Source organism: Pleurodeles waltl, chromosome 10, assembly GCF_031143425.1.
Source record: "Pleurodeles waltl isolate 20211129_DDA chromosome 10, aPleWal1.hap1.20221129, whole genome shotgun sequence".
Classification (NCBI taxonomy): Eukaryota; Metazoa; Chordata; class Amphibia; order Caudata; family Salamandridae; genus Pleurodeles; species Pleurodeles waltl.
The window spans coordinates 892,355,677-892,382,753 of NC_090449.1; the positions used below are offsets into that span (position 1 = coordinate 892,355,677).

Here is a 27,077-nt window from a genome sequence, read left to right on the forward strand (position 1 = left end):
CTGTCTCACTGAGGCTCTGCTAACCAGAACCTCAGTGGTTATGCTTTCTCATGTCTTTCAAATTGTCACTAACAGGCTAGTGACCAATTTTACCAATTTTCATTGGCTTACTGGAACACCCTTATAATCCCCTAGTATATGGTACTGAGGTACCCAGGGTATTGGGGTTCCAGGAGATCCCTATGGGCTGCAGCATTTCTTTTGCCACCCATAGGGAGCTCTGACAATTCTTACACAGGCCTGCCACTGCAGCCTGAGTGAAATAACGTCCACGTTATTTCACAGCCATTTTACACTGCACTTAAGTAACTTATAAGTCACCTATATGTCTAACTTTTACCTGGTAAAGGTTAGGTGCAAAGTTACTTAGTGTGAGGGCACCCTGGCACTAGCCAAGGTGCCCCCACATTGTTCAGGGCCAATTCCCCGGACTTTGTGAGTGCGGGGACACCATTACACGCGTGCACTACATATAGGTCACTACCTATATGTAGCTTCACAATGGTAACTCCGAATATGGCCATGTAACATGTCTATGATCATGGAATTGCCCCCTCTATGCCATCCTGGCATAGTTGGCACAATCCCATGATCCCAGTGGTCTGTAGCACAGACCTTGGTACTGCAAAACTGCCTTTCCTGGGGTTTCACTGCAGCTGCTGCTGCTGCCAACCCCTCAGACAGGTTTCTGCCCTCCTGGGGTCAAGCCAGGCTTGTCCCAGGATGGCAGAACAAAGGACTTCCTCTGAAAGAGGGTGTTACACCCTCTCCCTTTGGAAAAATGGTGTGAAGGCAGGGGAGGAGTAGCCTCCCCCAGCCTCTGGAAATGCTTTCATGGGCACATTTGGTGCCCATTTCTGCATAAGCCAGTCTACACCGGTTCAGGGACCCCTTAGCCCTGCTCTGGCGCGAAACTGGACAAAGAAAAGGGGAGTGACCACTCCCCTGACCTGCACCTCCCGTGGGAGGTGTCCAGAGCTCCTCCAGTGTGCTCCAGACCTCTGCCATCTTGGAAACAGAGGTGCTGCTGGCACACTGGATGCTCTGAGTGGCCAGTGCCACCAGGTGACGTCAGAGACTCCTTCTGATAGGCTCCTTCAGGTTTTGCTAGCCTATCCTCTCTCCTAGGTAGCCAAACCCTCTTTTCTGGCTATTTAGGGTCTCTGTCTCTGGGGAAACTTTAGATAACGAATGCAAGAGCTCATCAGAGTTCCTCTGCATCTCTCTCTTCACCTTCTGCCAAGGAATCGACTGCTGACCGCGCTGGAAGCCTGCAAAACTGCAACATAGTAGCAAAGACGACTACTGCAACTCTGTAACGCTGATCCTGCTGCCTTCTCGACTGTTTTCCTGGTGGTGCATGCTGTGGGGGTAGTCTGCCTCCTCTCTGCACTAGAAGCTCCGAAGAAATCTCCTGTGGGTCGACGGAATCTTCCCCCTGCAACCGCAGGCACCAAAAAGCTGCATTACCGGTCCCTTGGGTCTCCTCTCAGCACGACGAGCGAGGTCCCTCGAATCCAGCAACTGTGTCCAAGTGACCCCCACAGTCCAGTGACTCTTCAGTCCAAGTTTGGTGGAGGTAAGTCCTTGCGTCCCCATGCCAGACTGCATTGCTGGGAACCGCGACTTTTGCAGCTACTCCGGCCTCTGTGCACTTCCGGCGGAAATCCTTTGTGCACAGCCAAGCCTGGGTCCACGGCACTCTAACCTGCATTGCACGACTTTCTAAGTTGGTCTCCGGCGACGTGGGACTCCTTTGTGGAACTTCGGGTGAGCACCGTTTCAAGCATCCTCGTAGTGCCTGTTTCTGGCACTTCTCCGGGTGCTACCTGCTGCTGAGAGGGCTCCTTGTCTTGCTCGACGTCCCCTCTCTCTCCTGACGCAATTTGCGACATCCTGGTCCCACCTGGGCCATAGCAGCATCCAAAAACGCTTACCGCACGATTTGCAGCTAGCAAGGCTTGTTGGCGGTCTTTCGGTGGGAAAATACTTCTGCACGACTCTCCACGGCGAGAGGGATCCATCCACCAAAGGGGAAGTCTCTAGCCCTTTTCGTTCCTGCAGAAACCTCAGCTTCTTCTGTCCAGTAGAAGCTTCTTTGCACCCACAGCTGGCATTTCCTGGGCATCTGCCCATCTCCGACTTGCTTGTGACTTTTGGACTTGGTCCCCGTGTCCCACAGGTACCCTCGACTGGAAATCCATCGTTGTTGCATTGCTGGTTTGTGTCTTTCCTGCAGTATTCCTCTATCACGACTTCTATGTCCTTGGGGGAACTTTAGTGCACTTTGCACTCACTTTTCAGGGTCTTGGGGTGGGCTATTTTTCTAACCCTCACTATTTTCTAATAGTCCCAGCGACCCTCTACAAGGTCACATAGGTTTGGGGTCCATTCGTGGTTCGCATTCCACTTTTGGAGTATATGGTTTGTGTTGCCCCTATCCCTATGTGTCCCCATTGCATCCTATTGTAACTATACATTGTTTGCACTGTTTTCTAAGACTACACTGCATATTTTTGGTATTGGGTACATATATCTTGTGTATATTTCCTATCCTCATACTGAGGGTACTCACTGAGATACTTTGGCATATTGTCATAAAAATAAAGTACCTTTATTTTTAGTATAACTGTGTATTGTGTTTTCTTATGATATTGTGCAAGTGACACTTGTGGTACTGTAGGAGCTTCACTCGTCTCCTAGTTCAGCCTAAGCTGCTCTGCTAAGCTACCATTATCTATCAGCCTATGCTGCTAGACACCCTATACACTAATAAGGGATAACTGGGCCTGGTGCAAGGTGCAAGTACCCCTTGGTACTCACTACAAGCCAGTCCAGCCTCCTACATTGGTTGTGCAGCGGTGGGATAAGTGCTTTGAGACTACTTACCACTCTTGTCATTGTACTTTTCATAAGAGAAAAATATACAAAACAAGTTCAGTGTGTGTACACATAACTAAAAAGTTTTGCATTTCCTCTTTTCACTCTTTTCTAAAGTGCTGAAAAGTACTTCTAAACTTTCAAAAAGTTCTTAAAAGTTTAAAAAGTTTTTTTCTGTCTTTCTAAAAAGTTCTGAAAACTTTGTTCTCTTTTTCTATCACTGTAACTCTCTCTAAAAATGTCTGGCACAGGCCAAAATGTTGACCTGTCTAAGATTGCATATGACCACCTTAGCTGGAAAGGAGCAAGGAGTCTCTGTATAGAGAGAGGTTTGAGTGTAGGGAAGAATCCTTCCTTGGAATTGTTACTTAACATGCTTAGAGAACAAGATAAGGCTAAAAGTGCCCCATCTGTTGAAAAAGTAGCTAATGGTTCCCAATCTGATCCAGGGACTCCCTCAGGAAAAGATTCAGGAAAGAAACTTCTTAGCCTGCCCATTACTAGACAGTCTAGCATAGTTGGTACTGAGGTGGAGTCACATCATACAGATGATGTGCTCTCACATTACACTGTCAGCCAAGCTGTTAGGGTGCCCTCTGTAAGGGACAGGTCTCCTGTTCATTCCCATCATACCTCTGTGTCTAGGAATGTCCCTCCCACCAACCCTGATGACAGATTGTTAGAAAGGGAACTCAATAAGTTGAGGGTGGAACAAACCAGACTGAAGCTTAAAAAGCAACAGCTGGATTTGGATAGACAGTCTTTAGAACTAGAGAAGGAAAGACAGAAGTTGGGTTTTGAAACCCATGGTGGAAGCAGCAGTATTCCCCATAGTCATCCTGCAAAAGAGCATGATTCCAGGAATCTGCACAAGATAGTTCCCCCTTATAAGGAGGGGGATGACATTAACAAGTGGTTTGCTGCACTTGAGAGGGCCTGTGTTGTACAGGATGTCCCTCAAAGGCAGTGGGCTGCTATCCTATGGCTATCATTTAGTGGAAAAGGTAGGGATAGGCTCCTTACTGTGAAAGAAAGTGATGCCAATAATTTTACAGTTCTTAAGAATGCACTCCTGGATGGTTATGGCTTAACCACTGAACAATACAGGATAAAGTTCAGAGAGACCAAAAAGGAGCCCTCACAAGACTGGGTTGATTTCATTGACCATTCAGTGAAGGCCTTGGAGGGGTGGTTACATGGCAGTAAAGTTACTGATTATGACAGCCTGTATAACTTGATCCTGAGAGAGCATATTCTTAATAATTGTGTGTCTGATTTGTTGCACCAGTACTTGGTGGACTCTGATCTGACCTCTCCCCAAGAATTGGGAAAGAAGGCAGACAAATGGGTCAGAGCAAGGGTGAACAGAAAAGTTCATACAGGGGGTGACAAAGAGAACAATAAGAAGAAAGATGGTGAAAAATCTCAAGATAAGCATGGGGATAAGGGTAAAACCAAAGATCCCACTTCAAATCTTAAACACTCTTCAGGGGGTGGGGATAAAACAAATTATTCCTCTTCTTCTCAACCTACACACTTTAAAAAGCCTTGGTGCTTTGTGTGTAAAAATAGAGGCCATAGGCCAGGGGATAAGTCCTGTCCAGTTAAACCCCCTGAGCCTACCACCACTAATACATCAAGCTCTAGTGCCCCTAGCGGTAGTGGTACTAGTGGTGGGACTGCTGGCAACAGTCAAGTTAAGGGTGTAGTTGGGTTCACTTATGGGTCCATAGTAGAAACTGGGGGAGTCAGTCCTAAGACAGTTTCTGTCACACCTAGTGGCATTGGCCTTGCCACACTGGCTGCTTGTCCCCTTACAATGGATAAGTACAGGCAGACAGTTTCAATAAATGGTGTTGAGGCCTTGGCCTACAGGGACACAGGTGCCAGTATCACTTTGGTGACTGAGAACCTAGTGGCTCCTGAACAACACATCATTGGACAACAGTATAAAATTATTTATGTCCATAACTCCACTAAGTTTCTTCCCTTAGCTATAATTCAGTTTAGTTGGGGTGGAGTTACTGGCCCTAAGCAGGTGGTGGTATCACCTAGCTTACCTGTAGACTGTCTCTTAGGTAATGACCTAGAGGCCTCAGGTTGGGCTGATGTAGAGTTTTATGCCCATGCAGCCATGCTGGGCATCCCAGAGGAATTGTTCCCTCTCATTTCTACTGAAATGAAAAAGCAAAGGAGAGAAGGCCTGAAAAGTCAGGATCCCTCTCCAACAACAGGTAAAAAGGGTATCACAGTATCCCCTAACCACCCTGCCAATCAGGATATCATTCCTGTGGTGGGAGAAACCTCTCCTGGGGTGGCACCTGTTCCAAGGGAATCATCAGCTGGCAAAGCTGTACTCCCTGAGGTAGAAGTACCTCTCTGTGGGATAACTAACATTGGTGACAAAAAGAGCACCATTTTAGTTAACATGGAGCATACCTCCAACCCTCCCAGAGAAACTTTAGTGCAGAAACCCTGCACTGCCTCACAACACTTAGGACAGCATCCCTGCCCTAGTGTGGAGCTCATAGGACAGCATTCCTGCCCTGCTCCAACTCAAGAGAAACAGCATCCCTGTTCTCTCTTCCAGCCATATGGACAAAGTTTTTGCCCAGCTATGGCTTTTCTGAGACAGCATCCCTGTCTGGCATTTCCATCACTACAAATAGGTTCAGTGGACAATTCCCACTGCTCTAAACTAAAACTTACTGATAGAAACTCTAAAAATACATATTCACATTGTTGCTTAGCTAAAAAACTTCAAACAGGGTGGTTTACATCCCCACAGGGAAGTAACCATATAGTGGATGATAAAGGGAGTAACCAGTCTATTGCAGAGCTACTCTCTACTTATCACCACTTAGACAATAAAGTCTCAACTGGCCAAGGTTAGCCTTATTGTCCTTCGTTTGGGGGGGGGGGTTGTGTGAGAAAGTAGCCTCTTTCTAGCCTTGTTACCCCCCACTTTTGGCCTGTTTGTGAGTGTATGTCAGGGTGTTTTCACTGTCTCACTGGGATCCTACTAGCCAGGGCCCAGTGTTCATAGTGAAAATCCTGTGTTTTCAGTATGTTTGTTATGTGTCACTGGGACCCTGCTAGTCAGGACCCCAGTGCTCATAAGTTTGTGGCCTATATGTATGTGTTCCCTGTGTGGTGCCTAACTGTCTCAGTGAGGCTCTGCTAACCAGAACCTCAGTGGTTATGCCTTCTCCTGTCTTTCAAATTGTCACTAACAGGCTAGTGACCAATTTTACCAATTTTCATTGGCTTACTGGAACACCCTTATAAACCCCTAGTATGTGGTACTGAGGTACCCAGGGTATTGGGGTTCCAGGAGATCCCTATGGGCTGCAGCATTTCTTTTGCCACCCATAGGGAGCTCTGACAATTCTTACACAGGCCTGCCACTGCAGCCTGAGTGAAATAACGTCCACGTTATTTCACAGCCATTTTACACTGCACTTAAGCAACTTATAAGTCACCTATATGTCTAACCTTTACCTGGTAAAGGTTAGGTGCAAAGTTACTTAGTGTGAGGGCACCCTGGCACTAGCCAAGGTGCCCCCACATTGTTCAGGGTCAATTCCCCGGACTTTGTGAGTGCGGGGACACCATTACACGCGTGCACTACATATAGGTCACTACCTATATGTAGCTTCACAATGGTAACTCCGAATATGGCCATGTAACATGTCTATGATCATGGAATTGCCCCCTCTATGCCATCCTGCCATAGTTGGCACAATCCCATGATCCCAGTGGTCTGTAGCACAGACCTTGGTACTGCAAAACTGCCTTTCCTGGGGTTTCACTGCAGCTGCTGCTGCTGCCAACCCCTCAGACAGGTTTCTGCCCTCCTGGGGTCAAGCCAGGCTTGTCCCAGGATGGCAGAACAAAGGACTTCCTCTGAGAGAGGGTGTTACACCCTCTCCCTTTGGAAAAATGGTGTGAAGGCAGGGGAGGAGTAGCCTCCCCCAGCCTCTGGAAATGCTTTCATGGGCACATTTGGTGCCCATTTCTGCATAAGCCAGTCTACACCGGTTCAGGGACCCCTTAGCCCTGCTCTGGCGCGAAACTGGACAAAGAAAAGGGGAGTGACCACTCCCCTGACCTGCACCTCCCCTGGGAGGTGTCCAGAGCTCCTCCAGTGTGCTCCAGACCGCTGCCATCTTGGAAACAGAGGTGCTGCTGGCACACTGGATGCTCTGAGTGGCCAGTGCCACCAGGTGACGTCAGAGACTCCTTCTGATAGGCTCCTTCAGGTGTTGCTAGCCTATCCTCTCTCCTAGGTAGCCAAACCCTCTTTTCTGGCTATTTAGGGTCTCTGTCTCTGGGGAAACTTTAGATAACGAATGCAAGAGCTCGTCAGAGTTCCTCTGCATCTCTCTCTTCACCTTCTGCCAAGGAATCGACTGCTGACCGCGCTGGAAGCCTGCAAAACTGCAACATAGTAGCAAAGACGACTACTGCAACTCTGTAACGCTGATCCTGCCGCCTTCTCGACTGTTTTCCTGGTGGTGCATGCTGTGGGGGTAGTCTGCCTCCTCTCTGCACTAGAAGCTCCGAAGAAAACTCCCGTGGGTCGACGGAATCTTCCCCCTGCAACCGCAGGCACCAAAAAGCTGCATTACCGGTCCCTTGGGTCTCCTCTCAGCACGACGAGCGAGGTCCCTCGAATTCAGCAACTGTGTACAAGTGACCCCCACAGTCCAGTGACTCTTCAGTCCAAGTTTGGTGGAGGTAAGTCCTTGCCTCCCCACGCCAGACTGCATTGCTGGGAACCGCGACTTTTGCAGCTACTCCGGCCTCTGTGCACTTCCGACGGAAATCCTTTGTGCACAGCCAAGCCTGGGTCCACGGCACTCTAACCTGCATTGCACGACTTTCTAAGTTGGTCTCCGGCGACGTGGGACTCCTTTGTGTAACTTCGGGTGAGCACCATTTCACGCATCCTCGTAGTGCCTGTTTCTGGCACTTCTCTGGGTGCTACCTGCTGCTGAGAGGGCTCCTTGTCTTGCTCGACGTCCCCTCTCTCTCCTGACGCAATTTGCAACATCCTGGTCCCTCCGGGGCCATAGCAGCATCCAAAAACGCTTACCGCACGATTTGCAGCTAGCAAGGCTTGTTGGCGGTCTTTCGGCGGGAAAACCTTCTGCACGACTCTCCACGGCGAGAGGGGTCCGTCCACCAAAGGGGAAGTCTCTAGCCCTTTTCGTTCCAGCAGAAACCTCAGCTTCTTCTGTCCAGTAGAAGCTTCTTTGCACCCACAGCTGGCATTTCCTGGGCATCTGCCCATCTCCGACTTGCTTGTGACTTTTGGACTTGGTCCCCTTGTCCCACAGGTACCCTCGACTGGAAATCTATTGTTGTTGCATTGCTGGTTTGTGTCTTTCCTGCAGTATTCCTCTATCACGACTTCTATGTCCTTGAGGGAACTTTAGTGCACTTTGCACTCACTTTTCAGGGTCTTGGGGTGGGCTATTTTTCTAACCCTCACTATTTTCTAATAGTCCCAGCGACCCTCTACAAGGTCACATAGGTTTGGGGTCCATTCGTGGTTCGCATTCCACTTTTGGAGTATATGGTTTGTGTTGCCCCTATCCCTATGTGTCCCCATTGCATCCTATTGTAACTATACATTGTTTGCACTGTTTTCTAAGACTATACTGCATATTTTTGGTATTGTGTACATATATCTTGAGTATATTTCCTATCCTCTCACTGAAGGTACACTCTGAGATACTTTGGCATATTGTCATAAAAATAAAGTACCTTTATTTTTAGTATAACTGTGTATTGTGTTTTCTTATGATATTGTGCAAGTGACACTTGTGGTACTGTAGGAGCTTCACTTGTCTCCTAGTTCAGCCTAAGCTGCTCTGCTAAGCTACCATTATCTATCAGCCTATGCTGCTAGACACCCTATACACTAATAAGGGATAACTGGGCCTGGTGCAAGGTGCAAGTACCCCTTGGTACTCACTACAAGCCAGTCCAGCCTCCTACACAAGGGTGCTGGCAGACATGGCCAACATTATGAGGGAGACAGTGTCACACCAGCGGGCCCCTGCCACTAGCCAGTCATCCGCACAGCTTTCCACTTCAGGAGGCCCCGCCACAGGACTCACAGGCCACCAGCACCCCTCACCCTGCAGAAGGTGAACCACCCCGCAAACATTCCCTGTAATCCAGACAGAAGAGAGAGACACTTGCCAAGACCCACACCAGGAACTGAGACTTTCCTGATTGTTCCCCCTGTGTCCCACTCAGTCACACTGTCCACCTTGAACTGCCATTGCTCCCCTTCCATGTCCCCTTGGACAATGCACCTGGTCTACTAACAGACTGGAACAATACCCTGGACTTTCCTCCATCATTACCCCATCCCATTGCACATTCCCCTCTAGATATTAGCATTCAATAAACACCCTTTGATAAAAAATCGATTTGGAGTATGTCATGTATTTCAAATATGTATTGATTGAAACAGGTACAAACATTACAAATGAACCGTACATAGAATGAGCATAGATTAATGATCTGTAGCTGGCTGTTGTGATCCCACCAGGAGTATTTGTCAAATCACCAACATCTGCAAAATGAATAGCCAGAGGGAACAGTAAGTGGGCATAGAAGTGGGAAATACCAGCATGCCAATGCCACACAGAATACAACCAAGGTCATTGAAATGTAAATGTAAAGTTACACTGTCTCACCTTGTGTCATTGGAAGTACTGACGGATGACAGTGGTTCGTCCTCATCCTCATCCTCTGCCTCCTCATCCTCACTGTCCACAGGGTCCACTGCTGCCACAGGGGCATCTTCGGTCTCTTCCTCCTGCAGAAAAGGGACATGGCGTCTGAGGGCCGGATTGTGCAACATGCAGCATGCCACTACTATCTGGCAGACCTTCTTGGGTGAGTAGCACAGGGATCCACCTGTTAGAAGGAGGCACTGGAACCTGGCCTTCAGGAGGCCAAATGTTCTCTCAATTATCCTTCTGGTTCGCCCATGTGCCTCATTATAACGTTCTTCTGCCCTTGTCCTGGCATTCCTCACAGGGGTCAGCAGCCATGATAGGTTTGGGTAACCAGAGTCACCTGCAAATATTGAGGGACAACATTTAGCAACACCCTATCCTGTATGGCCAACACCATAGCCATACACCAACATATACTGGGTGGGACTCAGGGCTCACCTATTAGCCACACCGTGTGCCTCTGTATTTGGGCCATCACATTTGGGATGCTGCTATTCCTTAGGACAAAGGCATCATGCACCGACCCAGGATACTTAGCACTGACGTGGGAGATAAACGGGTCCGCCAAGCACACTATCTGCACATTCATAGAGAGGAAACTCTTACGATTCCTGAGCACCTGTTCAGTATAGCGGGGGAGGGAACAAATGCAATATGTGTTACATCAATCGCACCAGCTATATTGGGGATATGTCCCATTGCATAAAACTCGGCCTTCACAGCGGCCAAATCGCCCACCTGGGGGAAAGCAATGTAGCTGCACATGTGTTTTATCAAGGCTGACAACACTCTTGTCAGCACTATTGAGAACACTGGCTGTGACATTCCTGCTGCCAAGCCCACTGTCACTTGGAAAGATCCTGTTGCCAGGAAATGGACTGATAGCACTTGCACAAGAGGGGGGATCCCAGTCGGATGACGGATAGCAGATATCAGGTCAGGCTCCAATTGTGCATACAGCTCTGTGATTGTAGCCCTGTCCAGTCTATAGGTGAGTATTATGTGCCTGTCCTCCAGTGTAGCCAAGTCCACCAGGGGTCTGTACACAGGGGTGTGTCTCCATCTCCTATTCTTCCGCAGCGGTAGGAATCTAAGGGACACAAGAGTGAGGAGGCTGTCACAAACTGAACAATGGAGCCACAACAGTAGTCTGCAATCTGTAGACATGTAATGGGTCAGTGTGATTTGTCCAGTATGTGGCTATTTCTCCGGTGAGGTAGTATTAATCCATAGTCCCTGCCCCCCCTGAAATGGCGTCCGCCTGTCCCGTGTGGAGGGACAGGTGGAAGCGAGGTAATGCCGCTGACGTTGTGCGCCATGGCGGGAGACAGTTGGGAACCACCGTGCAACTTCTCATTGGTTATAATTGGGCCCTATGGGGTACAGTGCACCGCCGCGGACGTAACTGCCCTTGTCTATCCGATTCCTCACTTGTTTCCTGACATTCCATAGGAGAGGACCTACACTGCATGTGCTGCTGTGACCTGTGTCTGGAACCTACTATGGCCCATGTGACCGGGGTAAGGCCCGTGTGACCGGGGTAAGGGCCTTAACCTTCACTTCAGAGGAGTTGGAGAGACTGGCGGATGGGGTCCTACCCCAGTACGGGCGGCCGTATGGCCCTCGAGACCAACAGTTGAGGACACTGTGGGCACAATGCATGTGGCATGAATGTACAGAGGTGTGTGTGAAGGCATTGTGTAAGGGGGGTGGGGTGGGATGTCCTCCTGGCTGGGTACACATTGAGTGCTGGGCTATGTGTGTACCAATACTGCTGGAAACGGGTATGGTGGGACATTTGTATTACTGGCTGGACTATTTGTCTAATGGTGATCTCCTGCCTGTATTGCCTCTGCAGGTCAGCGCCCATCAAAAGAAGGGTATATGGCATGCCATTGCCAAGGAGGTGTGGACCCTGGGGGTCTATGGCAGGCGGAGCACCCACTGTCGGAAACGGTGGGAGGACCAGAAATGCTGGGCACGGGCTACTGACCTCCTGAGATCCATCTCTGTAGGGCAATCAACCATTGTGACTGCTATCTAGGGGCTGGAATCCCAGATGCAACAATCTAATGCATTCCTTGAGGGCATTCACAGTGGATTGGCAGCCCAACAGAGATCTATCAAGGCTCTGGCCTCCTCCCTGATGGCAGCCATTGTCCCTGTTTCTACTGTCCCCGCTCCAACTTCCACTTCCCAGTCCCATTCTCCTCATCCCCAACCCATCCCAGGCACACATACAGACGAGCATGCACACAAGACAACACCCAAGTGTGTCACAGGCAAACATAAGCACCACACTTCATCCCAAAGGCACTCACACAAACACCATCCAGTTGCAGACACAACATCTTCTGTCTCCACTGTCACCCCCTCCTAAGCCTCCTCCTCCACCTCCCACCCAGTCACACTCACACCTGCATGCACCACATCATCATCCACTACCAGCATCATCATCACACCAAGCAGAACACACACCTCGCTGACAGACACCTCCACAACATCCATGCACAAGTCCCATGTGCCCTCTCCCCCTCCTAAAGTACACAAACGCAAGCACTCAGACACCAAACAGCCATCCACAACAAATCAGCAGACACACCATGCACCTGCACCCAAATCCAGCAGACAACACCTCCAACCACTCCCTCATCCTCCACCCCCATTTCTCTTCCCTCTTCCTGCCCCAATGTCCCTAAAAAGCTTTTCCTTTCTACTATTGACCCCTCCCCCTGTCCTGCACACATGGTCAGGGTACCAAGTATCCAGCCAAGCACCTCAGCCAAACAGTCCACGGGCCCAGTTCCATCAAAACCTGCTCAAGGGGCCTGCACCAGCCAGCAGAAAGGGGAAAGAGCCTGCACCAGCCATCACAATGAGGAAGGAGCCTGCACCAGCCACCACAAAGGGGAAGGAGCCTGCACCAGCCATCACAAAGGGGAAGGAGCCTGCACCAGCCAGCAGAAAGGGGGAGGGGCCTGCACCGGCCAGCAGAAAGGGGGAGGAGCCTGCAGCAGCCAGCAGAAAGGGGAAGGAGCCTGCAGCAGCCAGAAGAAAGGGGAAGGAGCCTGCACCAGCAGCTGTCACAGAGCCCCCACCGCCAGCCATGGTTGTGCAGCAACAGTGCAGCCATCGGAGGGTGCAGGGGCTAAGCAGGAGCATCCCACTACCACCACCACCACAGTGCAGCCATCAGAGGGTCAGGGGCTGAGCAGGAGCCTCCCACCACCACCACCACCACAGTGCAGCCATCGGAGGGTGCAGGGGCTGAGCAGGAGCCTCCCACTACCACCACCACCACAATGCAGCAGTCACCGCTGGCGGACGCCATGTAGTCCACCCTCCAGGGGCTTCTGTGTGGGCTGCCCCCTCCAGAACCAGTGCGGATGGTACCAACTTGAGAGACGGTGGCCTTGCACTTCCCAGGACCAAGCACAGGGCATGTTGCCCCCTCCAGAACCAGTGGGGATGACACCAAGTCGATAGACTGTGGCCTTGCACTCCGCAGGACAGAGCAGTGGGCATGTTGCCCCCTCCAGAACCAGTGGGGATGACACCCACTTGAGAGACTGTGGCCTTGCACTTCCCAAGACAGAGCAATGGGCATGTTGCCCTCTCCAGAACCAATGGGGATGACACCCACTTGAGAGACTGTGGCCTTGCACTCCCCAGGACAGAGCAATGGTTATGTTGCACCCTCCAGAACCAGTGGGGATGACGCCCACTTGAGAAACGGTGGCCTTGCACTCCCCAGGAAAGAGCAATGGGCATGTTGCCCTCTGCAGAATCAGTGGGGATGACACCCACTCGAGTGACTGTGGTCTTGCACTCCCCAGGACAAAGCAATGGGCATGTTGCCCCCTCCAGAACCAGTGGTCTTGTTTCCGCATCTGGCTGAAGTGCCCCCTCTCACCCTGAGGTGCCTGCCTATTTTCCAACTGATGCCCCTGCAGTGTTCTCTCCATATTGGTGCATGGAACGAGTGGGGCCTTGGACTTTGCCCTGTAGCCACGTGGCCCCTGTCAACTGAGGACTGGGCAGTGTCCCTTTTTTGTACATTTGTACATATCCGTTGCATTGTCAAATCGATTTTTTACTTATGATGTGGATCTTATTACAATCACTTTAGTCTATTCCTGTTGTCCTTGCATTATTCAGGTGATTTACGGGGATAAATTGTTTTTGTAATGCATCTGGTTGTGTTTATGGCATGTGTGTGTGGGGTGTGTGTTGTGCGTGTGTGTGTCACTCTCGTTTTGGCGGCTGTACTCACCGTCATCGTCTTTGCAAGCGTTGGCGTTCGTGGTAGAGCATAACGTAGAAGATCATCGGGAAGACTTGCAGTTCTGGGTCCATGGCGGTATGGTTCTTCCCTGTGTCTCCAATGGTGAGTTATTTGACTTCTGTGCTCTGTTTCCGCCATGCTTTTGATGGCGTTGTTACCGCCCCGGAAAAGGTGGCGGATTGTCATGTCATGATATGGTGGGCGGAACTTTGTCTTCTGCCCATGGCTGTAGGTGGCTACCACCCTGGTGGCTGTTGTTCCCGCCCTGGCAGTCGTTGTGGTACATTGGCTGTCTTTCAGAGATATCACCACCATGGTCATAATTTTGCAGGACTTACCGCCAGCCTATTGGCGGTATTACCACCACGTTATCACCGACCGCCAGGGTCGTAATGAGGGCCTTAGTCTTTTGGAGCCAGAGCATGGTCCCACTTAAGATAAAGATCTGTGTTCCAGACCCCAGGGTGGACAGAGAGGAAGGAGATATCTGTGGTTCACAGGAGAACCCTTTGAACCATCCCCAACTTCAAAGGAACCATCTAGTATAACTAGGTGTACTCAATGTCTGCAAGGTAGAGCAACCTTTACAGTGACGCAGGACCACTGATGCTGGACCACATGGGCAATAACTGTCCGAGATGGGATCCGCGCTCCCCTTTCTGCTTAGAGACTGGCCTGGGGCTGATTGTTTACTGTGGTGTAGCATCCCGAAGGGTAATTCTCCAAGACAGGTTGGCTTGCCCCCTGTTCTCTGAGGAGGTCTTGGGGACATCAAAGACCTCCTGAAAGAGACCTACATTGATGTCGTGTAATATCTGGAGAGCGGTGCCCTCTACTGCACATACATCGTATGCTGGACTTCACCTGGCAGCAGAGGCATTAGCGTGGCCTCAGTATTGTGTCTTGAGACTGGAATTGCCTGGTGTGGAGCTTGCCAAGGACTGCCTGCACTTCAGGTGAGTGGCCCTTCATCCTGGGAACTATTGCACGCCGAAACATGTTGGTGTAAATAAGATCGCTTGGTCAGGATCCCGTGGGGCCCACTATTGTCAAATGTGTCAAATTTCTCTTGTGTGAGCATCAGCTGCACACTCATTGCGTACGGTGCCCTGTTCATTGCTTGCGACCCTCGGAAGTGAGGATGTGACCCTGAGTAGTTCTGCATTTGGCCTCATATGGCACAGCAGAACGTGCAAATAAGTATGTGGCCGGGTAGTCTGGTATGACTAAAGCCATTGTGCAATAGGAAGTATGCCTCATTCCAGAGAGGGAGGGAAACCAAGTTCCGAGTATGACGGTTCAGTGCGACTCAAGTCACTGGGTGCTAGATGTGGGCCTCCCAGAGGGGTGCAGGGTTTCCATCCTTTGTGGGAGAGTCTGTGTCTGGTGCGGTTTCACATCATCACGCACCAAACTGGTGCTTCTATCCAAGGAGGTACCACCTTTGGAGTTGGCTTGTGAATTAACATAAGGTCAAGGTGTCAGATCATCAGACCCCTGACATTGCTCCTCCTTTTTGTGGAGGAATGGCAATGAGCACTTTTCACGTGGAAACGTAACTGTCTAGTGTCATTTGAGTCTTTGTGCCCCAGACATCGCATCTCCTGGTGCAGGAGGTGCGGGCCTAGTAACTTGTCATGTGCAACTGGAAGTGTCGAGGGTGAATCAAATCAAATCAACAGCCCTGACGGATCCTCTCCATTCCAGAGGTGCTGAAATAGGTAACTATTTGGTAACATTGAACTGTCTGACTGGGCTGAGCGCCTCTGTGTCTAAAGATGGCCCCAGTGATCCTTCACGTGAGTTTTGCAAACCTCTGAGTGAAGATCCTGTGGGGACCCCAAGCATCTCCTTATTAATTATTTACCGGCTGTTGTCTTTCCTTTCCCCCACCTTGACCCCGGAACCCTGAGAAGTGTGACTTAGCCGCAAGTGGCCTAATAACGAGAAAAAGGTTGATGTAATCTTTGGTTCTTGGAGGGGTGGGATAGCTGTAGCGGGATGGTGTATGGGAGGTGTTTTGCAATCCAGGAGACTTGCAAGCACAGTGCCATCCACTATCCGGATATCAGGGCACTGCATTAGGGAGCCGGGAGTGTATGTGTACAAGTGACTGTGTGCACACGCTGGCTGATACCTGTGGCACCGCACAACAGTGCAGAGTGGATGTGCCGAAGTGATTGCGAGTGAATGCGAAGGCAGTACTGTGGTGCTGCTGGTCACATTTATTCCGTCATGGCGTTCTTTCAGTTGGCATTATGTCTTACTAGTGCAGCTTCGACCGCAGTGCTACATGAAAGTGTTGTAAACCTTGTATGTACATTTTGCTGCTAATGTTGGGAACCTGTGTGCACCCTGAATTTATGTATTACACTGTTTGTGGGAATTCTAGGGTGGGTCTTGTGCTGACAACGTTTGGCACCTTATGTGAGTGCGGGAAGGAAATGTACTGTTTTCCTCGTGTGTACATACTGTAGCTAGTGTTTAACACAGTTTGGCTTCATATTGTGATTTCTATTGCTAATTGGGGTATGGGCCCAGAGTTACATTATAATCAGGCTGTGCTGACAATGTGTGTGTTGAATACAAGCTTTTCATATATACACTGTGTGTGAAGTCTCATTTGTGCCGTGCAGCGTTGTTGAGGCGGGAAAGTGCTGTGTCTTTGCTTTACACATTGCCTCTGTGATAAGTCTGATTGCTCTGTGCCAAACTACCCAAGGGTGAGCACAGGTTATACAGTGAGTGTAATCACCCACCCTCGACAGGAGTGGTGGGTTCTGCCTGGCTAGGGCCTTTCTTCAGCCAACCAGAATGTGCAGTCTCCAACACTGGGCAAGGGCATAGCAGGCAGACGGGCTGATGTGGTAAACTTCATTGTGTCACTGATTGAGAAGGGTTTGTTAACAGTCAGCATCACTGGTAAACTAGCAGAGATAGCTTTTTATGGGAAGCTCTTATGGGGCTATGAACCATCGGGAGGGGTAATGGGCAAACGGATTTTGGAAGATTGGTTGAGGTAGCGGGGTAATGCAGACAGTGTGAGACAGCCAATGGCGTTATGCATTTTAAAGGAGGTGCTCTTGATACTCCAGCAAATTTGCAAGAATGGCTATGAAGCGTTAACATTATCCATGATCATGGTGTGGTTGGTTTTTTGGGGCTTTAAGGGTAACAGATGTGGGATCAAGAGCCATGGTTGGTATTAGATGGGAGGACATCTGGCCAGGAGGCAGGGAGGTGCAAGTTTAGCTTCCTAGGTCTAAGACAGATCAGTCAGGTCGAGGTACCTGTGTTTGTTTATCTGACAGCCTACCCAAGTGCAAGGGTTTGCCCTTGGGTGTGGTGGAGGATTTTGCGGGGTCAAGGTGAGGGAGTCAGTGAAGTTTTTTGGCACAAGGATGGGGACACGTTTTCAGTGCAGCAGTTTTGGGTACCATGAGGAGGGCTGTCAAAGTGTTGAGATGTGACACAGGCATTTGGCACTCACTCTTTCTACACTGGGATGGCTACAGAGGCTGAGCGTTGGGGGTGGATGGCAATGGCCATCAGGCATGTGGGCAGGTGGAAGTCAGATTGTTATCAGAGATTATTGAGACTGGGATGGACTTTGCAAGATATGCATTAATTTTTGTGTTTTCTGCTTTGATTGCATCATGGGCCCACAGGGAGGATATATTGAGATGTGCATATGTGGGCACTCCTTCGTTAAATCAGTGGCTCGTCATGCGGAGAACAGAAGAGGTGGAAAACGGCTTGGTTTTGACAATGTGACAGTCAGCTGAAGCAGTTTAGGAAGGAGGGTATGAGATGATACAAGCTGGTGGCTAACTTAAATTTGCTAACAAGTGGTTGCCCATGTCCAAATGTGTCACTTTTACATTTGGGCGAGAATGCTTTAGTCAAATTGAAGGGCTAGTGTTGTTGTAAAGTATTAAAGAAAATTTGATTGAGATCAAGAGGTTGTGGTCTGGAACCACCATCACTTGGGCTGAACTCTTATATGGAAGGTCTTTGAATGGGATGCTAAAACCAAGTGCCATTGACAGCTCAAGATGAAAAAGCAACAGGAAATTGCAGAAATGTTGCAAGACTGAAGGGATTGTTTTTTTGAGCATATGAACATCAGGTATGAAGCAATTGAGTTTTTTGTGATGATGGTGTGAACCTGTCAGTTTTCCGGATGGAGTTGTATTTGAAGCAAATGAGAAATGCTGTATTTGCCGGTTGGGATGTGAGGCCCCAAATTCAGGGAAGGGGGGAGAGACAGAAAAACTCTGGGGAGGACACCCAGCTGATTATCTTACTGACTGAAAAGCCCACAAGTGCCAAGAAGAATTTCCACAACAGGATGAAAGCTGTCACCGCCTGGATCGATGACAACTGCTCAAGCTCTACTCTGACAAGATCAAGATCCTCATCTTGGGACCCCCCACATCAGCCTCCGGTGACTGCTGGTGGCCTGCTTTCCTCGCCCCCCATCCCAACAAACCATGTAAGCAACCTCTGCTTCATCCGGGGTTCATTGCTCACCATGACCCGCCAAGTCAACTCAGTTGCATCCTCCTGTTTTCACACACTCTGACTTCTTCAGAAGATTTTCAAATGGATCCCAAATGACTGCCACAAAACCGTAACCCACGCCTTGGTCACCAGCAGACTCAACTATGGCAATGCCCTCTACGCCGGCACCTCCCAGAAGAACCTGACGAAACTACAGCACACCCAAAACTTCTCCGCAAGACTCATCCTGGACATCCCCTGCCCCAAACACATCACCAGACACCTCAGGGACCTCCACTGGCTCCCCGTCGAGAATTGGATCAACTTCAACCTCCTCATACACGCATACAAGGCACTCCACAACCTAGGACCCACCTACCTCAACCACCACATCACCTTCTACTCCCCGCCAGACCTCTCCGCTAAACAGGCACTAGCCATCGTACCCCACATATGGAAGACCTCTGCCATAGGATGATCCTTCGGCTACCTCACGGCAAAGAGCTAGAAAACCTTGCTTTTCACTTCAGGCAGCCACCATTATTGCCTCTATTCAGGAAGGACCTTAAGACCTGGTTCTTCGACTGAAGCACAGAGGACCAACCCCTCAGCACCTCGAGACCCTTATGGGTGAGTAGTTGCATTCTATAAATATGGTTGAGTGATTGATTGATTGAGGGTTCCGGTGGCAGTTGGTTAAACAAGTTTAAAGTTAATGCAAGAAAAGTTGGTCATGTTGTGACCCAGTTGAGAATGCGGGGGGGTCTAAATGCAACAAGAACGCAACAGTGGTGTATACTCAATGGTTGCATGCGGGATGTTTAAGTGAGGTGAGTTGTGATTGGGCTTTTGGCTTGGAAAGGGTTATGTAGGGGAGGTGGGAGAAGGATGGATAGTTATTAATATGTGTAGTGAGGCCGGGTTTTCATATTAGTATTGATAGCTTAGAGTCAGGTTTATGGTTTAGACTGTGCACCTATTTTATTAAAGCAGCTTTTTCCACACAAACACTGTTGTCGTATATTCTTGGATGCGCCATCTCGCCTTTCGAAAAAGGTACCTTAGGAGCACTATGTATCTAATTACACCTGATTCCTAGGACGTTGAGTAGCACTCCATGGGAAGTGCACATAAAGGAAAAGGGCATTGTAAAAAGAGGTTACACAGCACACATGGAAAAACAGCCCGGTCTGGAGAAAAAATCTATACAAAGACACCACCACAGATTATGAATGCTTGCAAGCAGGAACTTCCAGTGAATCAGAAAGTGTAGTTCGTCATGTGCTGGATTTGCATGTCTGATTGTGCTGGTTGCTAGAGAAAAGGATTGAATTACAACTCCCAAGAGGCCCTGCTGTAAGTTTCAGGTAGGTGAGATGCACCTGCCCAATACCTTAAAAGGAAGAGTGAACTGTGTGAAAGCAGGCACTATAGCATGGCAGAAGATGCTAACTAGAGAGAAGCGGCCGCAGAGAAATAGCTAACGGAGTAAACCAGTTTCAACAGGACGACCATCTTGGCTAAGGAGGTATCCCTCTCAGCATAGAATTGCGGCATTATCAAGGGTTTGCCTTGCATGCCACTGCATCATCAGTGGTTTGGTCGCTACAGAGCACACAGAACACTGGTCATGTATTCCAGTTGAAAATAAAATTCAGTGTAAATGTGTGTGAAAAGATGCATAGAGGTCAAAATATTTAGAAGGCAAAAGCAAAATGAAATAAAGTGCTTAAATGTGAATGAGTGCAGTGTAAGTTTGGGTTGGTAAAATGAGGGAGATACAAGGGAGTGAATTTAGGGGAGAGGGAGAAGAGGGTGCTGAAGAGAAAAGAAAGGAGGTTGATGCGATGGGAAGAGAAAAAGAGCATACATATCTAACATAAAGCACACATAATTGAAGGCCAAACTCCTTCCATAGGCCTCACTAATATTTAATTCACAGTCTCACATTTTCAGAATTGAAACATTTCCAATGTTAATTATAACTAATCATTGTTGGTACTCATTTATCTTAAACCACTGACAAAGCCAATAGTACTGACAAGTTTTAGGTGTATGTCAGTTGTTATGTTATGTTTCTGGATGCAATAACATCTCAGAGAAAAAACAAAATACAGGCTGGGTGGCACACCATGGGAATCACAGAAATGTATTTTAAATGTTCCCTTTTAGAGAGCCCCCACTTTTTCATCCCACTTAAAGATCTGTCTGCACATATCTCTGCATGATTGATTGCAGCCAGCAGCTGTGGGTGCTTCCTGATGCCTGGTTAGAGCATTTTCTTCCAAAGATGGTTCTGCATACAGTGCAAGACAATGCACAAGCACACACTTTAAAGGGCCTGAAGTTGTTGCACTGTACAATTTGCACATTAAAGTAATTGTTGAATGTATTAATGCTGTAAGATATGGGACAGTTTTTAATGTGTTTAGTATTTCAAGACTACGGCCCTCATTCTTAACATGGCAGGATACACGCCGACAACCGTGCTAATGGTCGACAGAAGAGTATTCCTGTCACCAGTATGCTTTCCACCAGGGATTATCTGGAGATGCCTGGTGGAAATGGGATCATCATCCCACCGGCGGTCTAGGCTCGACTGCCGGCTCGAAGGTGACTACCTTCGGCCCGGTGGTTGATTCAGGTCTGGCGGTGGGTGTGTTTTGCTTTTAGTAATGACCGAGCTGAAAGCAATCTCTGGAAAGCACCCTTTAGTTTAAAGAAGACATTTATTATTACTTCACCACAAGGTTCCTGACAGAGGAGATTAGTAGGTTGGAGGCACACGTTTAAAAATAGTCACAGCAATGAAAGAAAAATATATCAAAGTGATTCTCAATTGCAATGTACACAGCAAATATATGTGATCATATTATGGCATGACTGTCAAAGCAAAGAATAAAAGTCAAAATTCATCACCGTAGGGCCTATCACTGCCCTTCATCTTTCTCATACCTGCAAGTTGATGACTCTTGTTCAACTGCAAGAAAGAGATATTCCACCCATACGGGACAAGTCAGGCAGCTGACGTCTGCTCCTGACTGAAGTATCTGAAAATTCCCCTCCCTGCTGCCCAGGGACACCTTTTATTCCTTTCCCTCTTATAGTCAAAACATGCTGACTACTGTAGGTCAGAGTTGGAAGAAACAAGCGTCGAAAGTTGGCCAAGTCTTCAAGGCCTGTTCTTTCCAAGGCTGACTACAGAAAAACACAAAATATGCGCTTCCTTATCATGATTAGTGTTTGGTGAGAGAGTCTACGAAAAACACAACTTGGTTTACTATGTGGAAAAACACAGCTCAACTGTGATGTCTCAACTGCAATGTCTAACTCCACGACAAAGCCAATAGGCAGCTAAACTGAATACAAAATGTCTAATGCCACGTTAAAGCAAATAGGCAGCTAAACTGAATACAAAATGCAATGTCTAATGCCACGTTAAAGCCAATAGGCAGCTAAACTGAATACAAAATGTAATGTGCTACTGTGAACATTGAAAAACTAATATGCACAGTGGTGAAACACAAAGTCAGTGGGCAAACATGATTATTTTCACTACAGGGTGGTAGTGAACTGCCTGCTTTGCAGTCAGTTCACTACTGTCATCTTTATATGGCGGTTGTGCACCGCCATGCCGTCGGTGGTAATTACCGCCACCTCCGGCAGAGCAGGCTTCCCTGTCTTGATCAAAATGATCACCTCTATCTTCCCACTGCCTTATAAACATTGCTTTCTCACTAAATTCATTTGCTTTCAAATGCACCTTTGTCAATCTTTTTTCAAGTTTTTCGTGGGCGGAGGACTCACCTTGTACACCGGTTTGTCCATTTAGCTGGCTCGCTTCACTTACTACATAAAAGTCATACCCAGCTTTTACACCCCACCACTTTCAAATGTCACCAGCCACCACTGCCAATAGAAGTACAATACAAATGGTCTTTCAGAAGAGGCACACAATTTCTGCCTAATCAAATCATATACACATGACTGCCAGAGCCTCTTTCCCTGTGGTGCTTTATAAAGCTGTTTATAGGATTTTGCATAAGGTGCAGCGACAGCTGTGCATCCAAGGCAGACCTAAAAGGGGACAGATCTGTTTGAAATGTAACTACTGGCTATCAGAGATGGATCCTATTTTATTTTGAAAATGAATCACTGGTACCTGAAAGGAGCAACAAAGAAACAACTCCTCTCACACTCGAGTGAGAATAGTTAAAGAAGATATCTTACACAAGTAAGTGGTTTAAATTCTGCTGGATACCGCAATCAAAATATCTTCTACTGGTCCTTCATTTTTTAACGCTGCTCACAACCCCGAAACAGGATAAAAAGTAAAAGGTTACATTTTCTTTCTGCTAGAAAGTAAAACAAAATGCAGCTGCAGTATTAGGTATGATCACTATAGTGCTGTTCTCCTCTGTTGCCATTTCCTGTTTCACAGATTGAAGGAACTTTCGCTTTTAAATAGTGCAAGTGCCCTTTAACACTTTAACAATTGCCAAGCTGCAGACTGTGACCATAAAGTCCTTGAGTAGAACAAATTTGCTTCTTGAAAAAACAAAATCTCCCTAGAAGGTATAAGAAGTGGACGTGGCAGCAGGGATAGCCTCCAGAATTGACATGACAGTGGATGACCTGTATAATGACACTGGACAAACACTATACCTAAGGGTCAGTTTCTGACCTTTGGTGCACTGGTCAAGGCAGTGAGAAAAACATGGCTGCACAATGCTGAAGTGCCCCCAATGCACGGGAAGAGGAGACACTATTGGAGCTGGGATGTAGTAGAAGAGCAGTACCCTGATTATGCACAGCATTATCACTTATGACAAAAGTTCACTTGCAAGTAAATAGGGAAAACCTGGGCAACAGACCTAAGCATGAAGATAACAGACTCAGAAAGCAATAATAATATACCCACAAATAGTGTCTAGAAATGCTAGAATCAGGCTTTTCCAGCATAGTATACTATACTGCACATACCTGACACCTAATCGATTGCACACAATGTATCATACAATCCCAAATGTATGCCTAAGATGCTGCGTGAGCAATGCAACCTATTATGGACATAAGTAACAATACACTAATTCTGGGACAGGATCATAGACACTACTGAACAGTTGGCAGAAACCAGAATAAAATGTGATGCCAAGATCTATCTACTAGGCTGACTCACCAAGACCAAGATAATAATGTTGATTTGTTGATATGGTACCTCTATTGACAATGAGGCAAATGGCCAAAATGTGGATGTCAAATGTTGCTCCAGATAGCACACTTAGAAGATTGGCCAAGCGGGCAGAGGCTGAGGGATGGCAATAACTCAACCGCAGAAATAGAAGTGAGGCTTTTCTCGCAAAAAGCCACAAAACCGTTAAGGTACATAGAAAGGCTGACCCTAATGCAATATCCCACAGGTGACCCTACCTCCTCCCACAAGGGATACCCCTTACCTTATTCACCCCCTGCCTCCTGTCCCTCAAGTCTTGTATGTTACATAACGACACCAGGTGATAATATGGGACTGTTTACCCTGTATCTCTGTGAGATACATTCCCTGTACAATGGCAGATGATAATGTTTAGCAGATGATGTACATTGCCTTGTTGAACTAGCTGATGTCGTCCCGGTGATAGCTAATTGTTTACACCTAAACCAGTAAAGAATGGAATGCAAAATAGACAAAAGAACTTTCCTGTGATAATAAAGAACACTGATTCATTTGTTAATGTTCTGCAAAAAATAAAAAATTTACAAAACAAAAATAAAATCACTCTGGAATGGTCGAAATGCTTCCCAAACATTCTGAAGCAGATGAAATTGTATGAATGAGAAATTCAATCAGGACTTGATAAATGTTGCCCAAAATATTCTCTTCAAGGGTCCCTGAAATTGGTTATGCCTGCTGTCTGGCATTACAGGCTTCTATTGATAATATCGGTGGAGAAATTCTGGTCACAATATCAGGGGATCTGGCTGGTGGCAGGGGTGGACAAAGGCAATATTGTGAGGATTGGGGCATGGCGACTCCCCCCACAATTGAAGATTGAGAGTCTGACCTTGACTGGTGCTAAAGGGCGGAGCAGGTGATATACCAGAGCAGGGGTTGCCCTAAAAAATGGAAGAAGATTTGGTGTGGCCTGGTGTGACTATACAGAGCACTGATGGAAGATTGCACTGTCAGAGGATTGGGTGAGTTTTTTTCATTTGAGCCACAACTAATGTATGGTACGTTGTACGTAATAGACTGGACCATAAAAGTGCCACAAATGTTATGTATGTTTACTCCTTCTGGAAGTTAACCCTCATTGTTTTATATGATACTCGATGCTTGGCGTCATTTCCATGCTTCAATTGTATGATGAGCAATGTTTCAATAAAGATTTTTAAAACATGTAAAAAGGAAAAATCATACAAATACAAAAAGGAGTCCATGGGACGTACCAAATCAGGAGACAATACTTGACACCTGTGAAGAAGTACTGAGCACTGTGGTTCTGACCCATGGTATGCCGTTGATGCAACAGCTTTAACTTTCTTGTGACCAGAAGTTGTTTGTAAATTTACACTCTATGCCTAATCAGTTTCCAAAAGAAATATTAGTACACAAGCTATATATACAAGGGAGAGTTGGTCTCTTTTTTTAGTGAGTCAGCAAGTCCCCCACCTTGCTGCAGAGCACTGGGTGGACTTGCTTTAATTCCAGACCATGTAGGTGGTGGGGGTGTTGGAGAGAGGCGTGTGTTTCTGTATATAAATAATGACTTTTTGCAACACCTTATCTGCATAAACTAGACAAAAAGTGATTCTTGGCAGATCCTACCTTTGTTCCATTTACTTGAGAGATCTCCAATCTTCTCAGCGATGCAAGGTGGCAGATTTCAACTGGGAAAGACTTGAATGCATTGTTACTCAGATTTAATTCTTCCATCACTTGAAGTTTAGCAATCTCTGCAGGAGCACTGATTATCCGATTCTCTGAGAGGTTAAGTTTGTGAAGTTTTCCTAAGCTGCACACTTCAACTGGAAAAGATTCAAATTTGTTGCAGTGCAGCAAAAGCACAGACAGATTTTTAAGTTTGGAAACATCATGGTGAACAGCACTCAATCCATTTTTGCTAAGATCAAGATATTGGAGTTTTAAAAGGCTGCACAGATATACAGGGAATACTGAAAGCTTGTTTTCGCTCAAGTCTAAAAAGGTAAGGTCATTAATGTATGTTACATCTGCAGGTAACTCTACAATGCAATTTCCTCTAAGATTCAGGTACCTCAGCCCAGCTAAAGAACACAATCCAGGAGGAAATTCTGATAGCTTGTTAAAACTGAGATTAATTTTCATGAGTTTTGCACAATTTTTTATTTCTATTGGAATATATGTTAGGGTGTTCTCAGAACATCCAAGTTTTAAGAGGATTGGGAGTTGGGAAATTTGTTCGGATAGGTTCCCTAGGGCATTTCTGTGTACTGAGAGTTTTCGTAGTTTTTTGAGCATGTTGATTTGCTGAGGAAGCTGTGTTATTTGATTGCCAGAGAGGAATAAACATTCTAGCCTAATGCAAAAGCAAACCTTCTCCGTGATGCCCTTCAGTAAATTATTGGCAAGGCTCAAAATCTTCAGTTCTTGAAGGTTCACCACTTTGTCTGAAATGGACTCCAACTTGTTCCCATCTACCCTGAGCTCCTCCAAATTCAGCAAATTATACAACTGTACGGGTAAAAAAGTGAGCTTGTTGTTATTCAGTGAGAGTTCTCTTATGCTTTTCAGTTCCTTAATTTCCTTGGGTAAACTCAAAATCAGGTTACCAGACACGCTAAGTTTCACTAGATTGGGAAGGTAGCAGATGGCCTTTGGAAGCCTTGGCAATTGATTGTTATCGAGGTTAAGGACGCGTAAATTTGTCAGGTTGGTCATGGATGCCGGCAGCACTTTTAACTTGTTCTCGCTTAGCCCTAAAATCTCAAGTGTTATTAGATCCCCCAGATTAGCAGGTAATTCCTCCAGGACGTTGTGACTGCCAAAAAGCTGCCTAATGTTTTCAAGCTTTGATACTTCACCAGGAAGGGCTGATATTTGGTTATGACTGATATTTAAAGCGGTTAACTGAGAAAGAAGGTGTATTTCAGGCGGTAATGCAGTCAGTTTATTACCATCCATCGATAATATTTCCAGATACACCAGGTTTCCCACATCTTTTGGTAACGTTCTGATTTCATTGTGGTTCAGATATAAATGTCTTAAGTTTCGAAACTGGAAAACATTTTGAGGTATTTCCTTTAACCCTTTATCATTCATTTCCACCATAAAGGAGTCATTCCCGTTGTTAAACGGCATCCTGGCTTATTCGGTCTTTGCAGGGTTCACTGTAACTTTTGAGGTGTTATTTGTGTTCAAATATTTTCGGAATCTGAAAAGACACATCATACATACATCAAAATGAGTAACGTTAGTAAATCTATTATTTTACAACAATAATAAAAGTGATGAAAGACATGCAAATACTTTCTTGAGGGCGGTGCAGTTCATGCAAAATAACATTATGCTTTGTAAAAGCAAGAGGCTGGGTGAATAACTATTTGAACAAAATCAGCGAAGTAAAAGGAAGAAATGTTTTAGGAGCCCGCTGAAAATCCAGTTTTACAAA

At 47.1% G+C, this 27,077-nt stretch overlaps 1 protein-coding gene across 2 annotated transcripts in view; it reads right to left on the reverse strand.

The window, feature by feature from the left end:
* LRRD1 (leucine rich repeats and death domain containing 1) overlaps positions 1 to 27,077 on the reverse strand; it is a 248,333-nt gene that overhangs the window by 142,005 nt on the left and 79,251 nt on the right. For both annotated transcript variants that reach the window (XM_069211629.1, XM_069211628.1), the window contains one exon: positions 25,256 to 26,840. In XM_069211629.1, coding sequence (XP_069067730.1) covers positions 25,256 to 26,767 — 1,512 coding nt within the window. In that variant the 5' untranslated portion in view covers positions 26,768 to 26,840. The remainder of the gene's footprint in view (positions 1 to 25,255; positions 26,841 to 27,077) is intronic.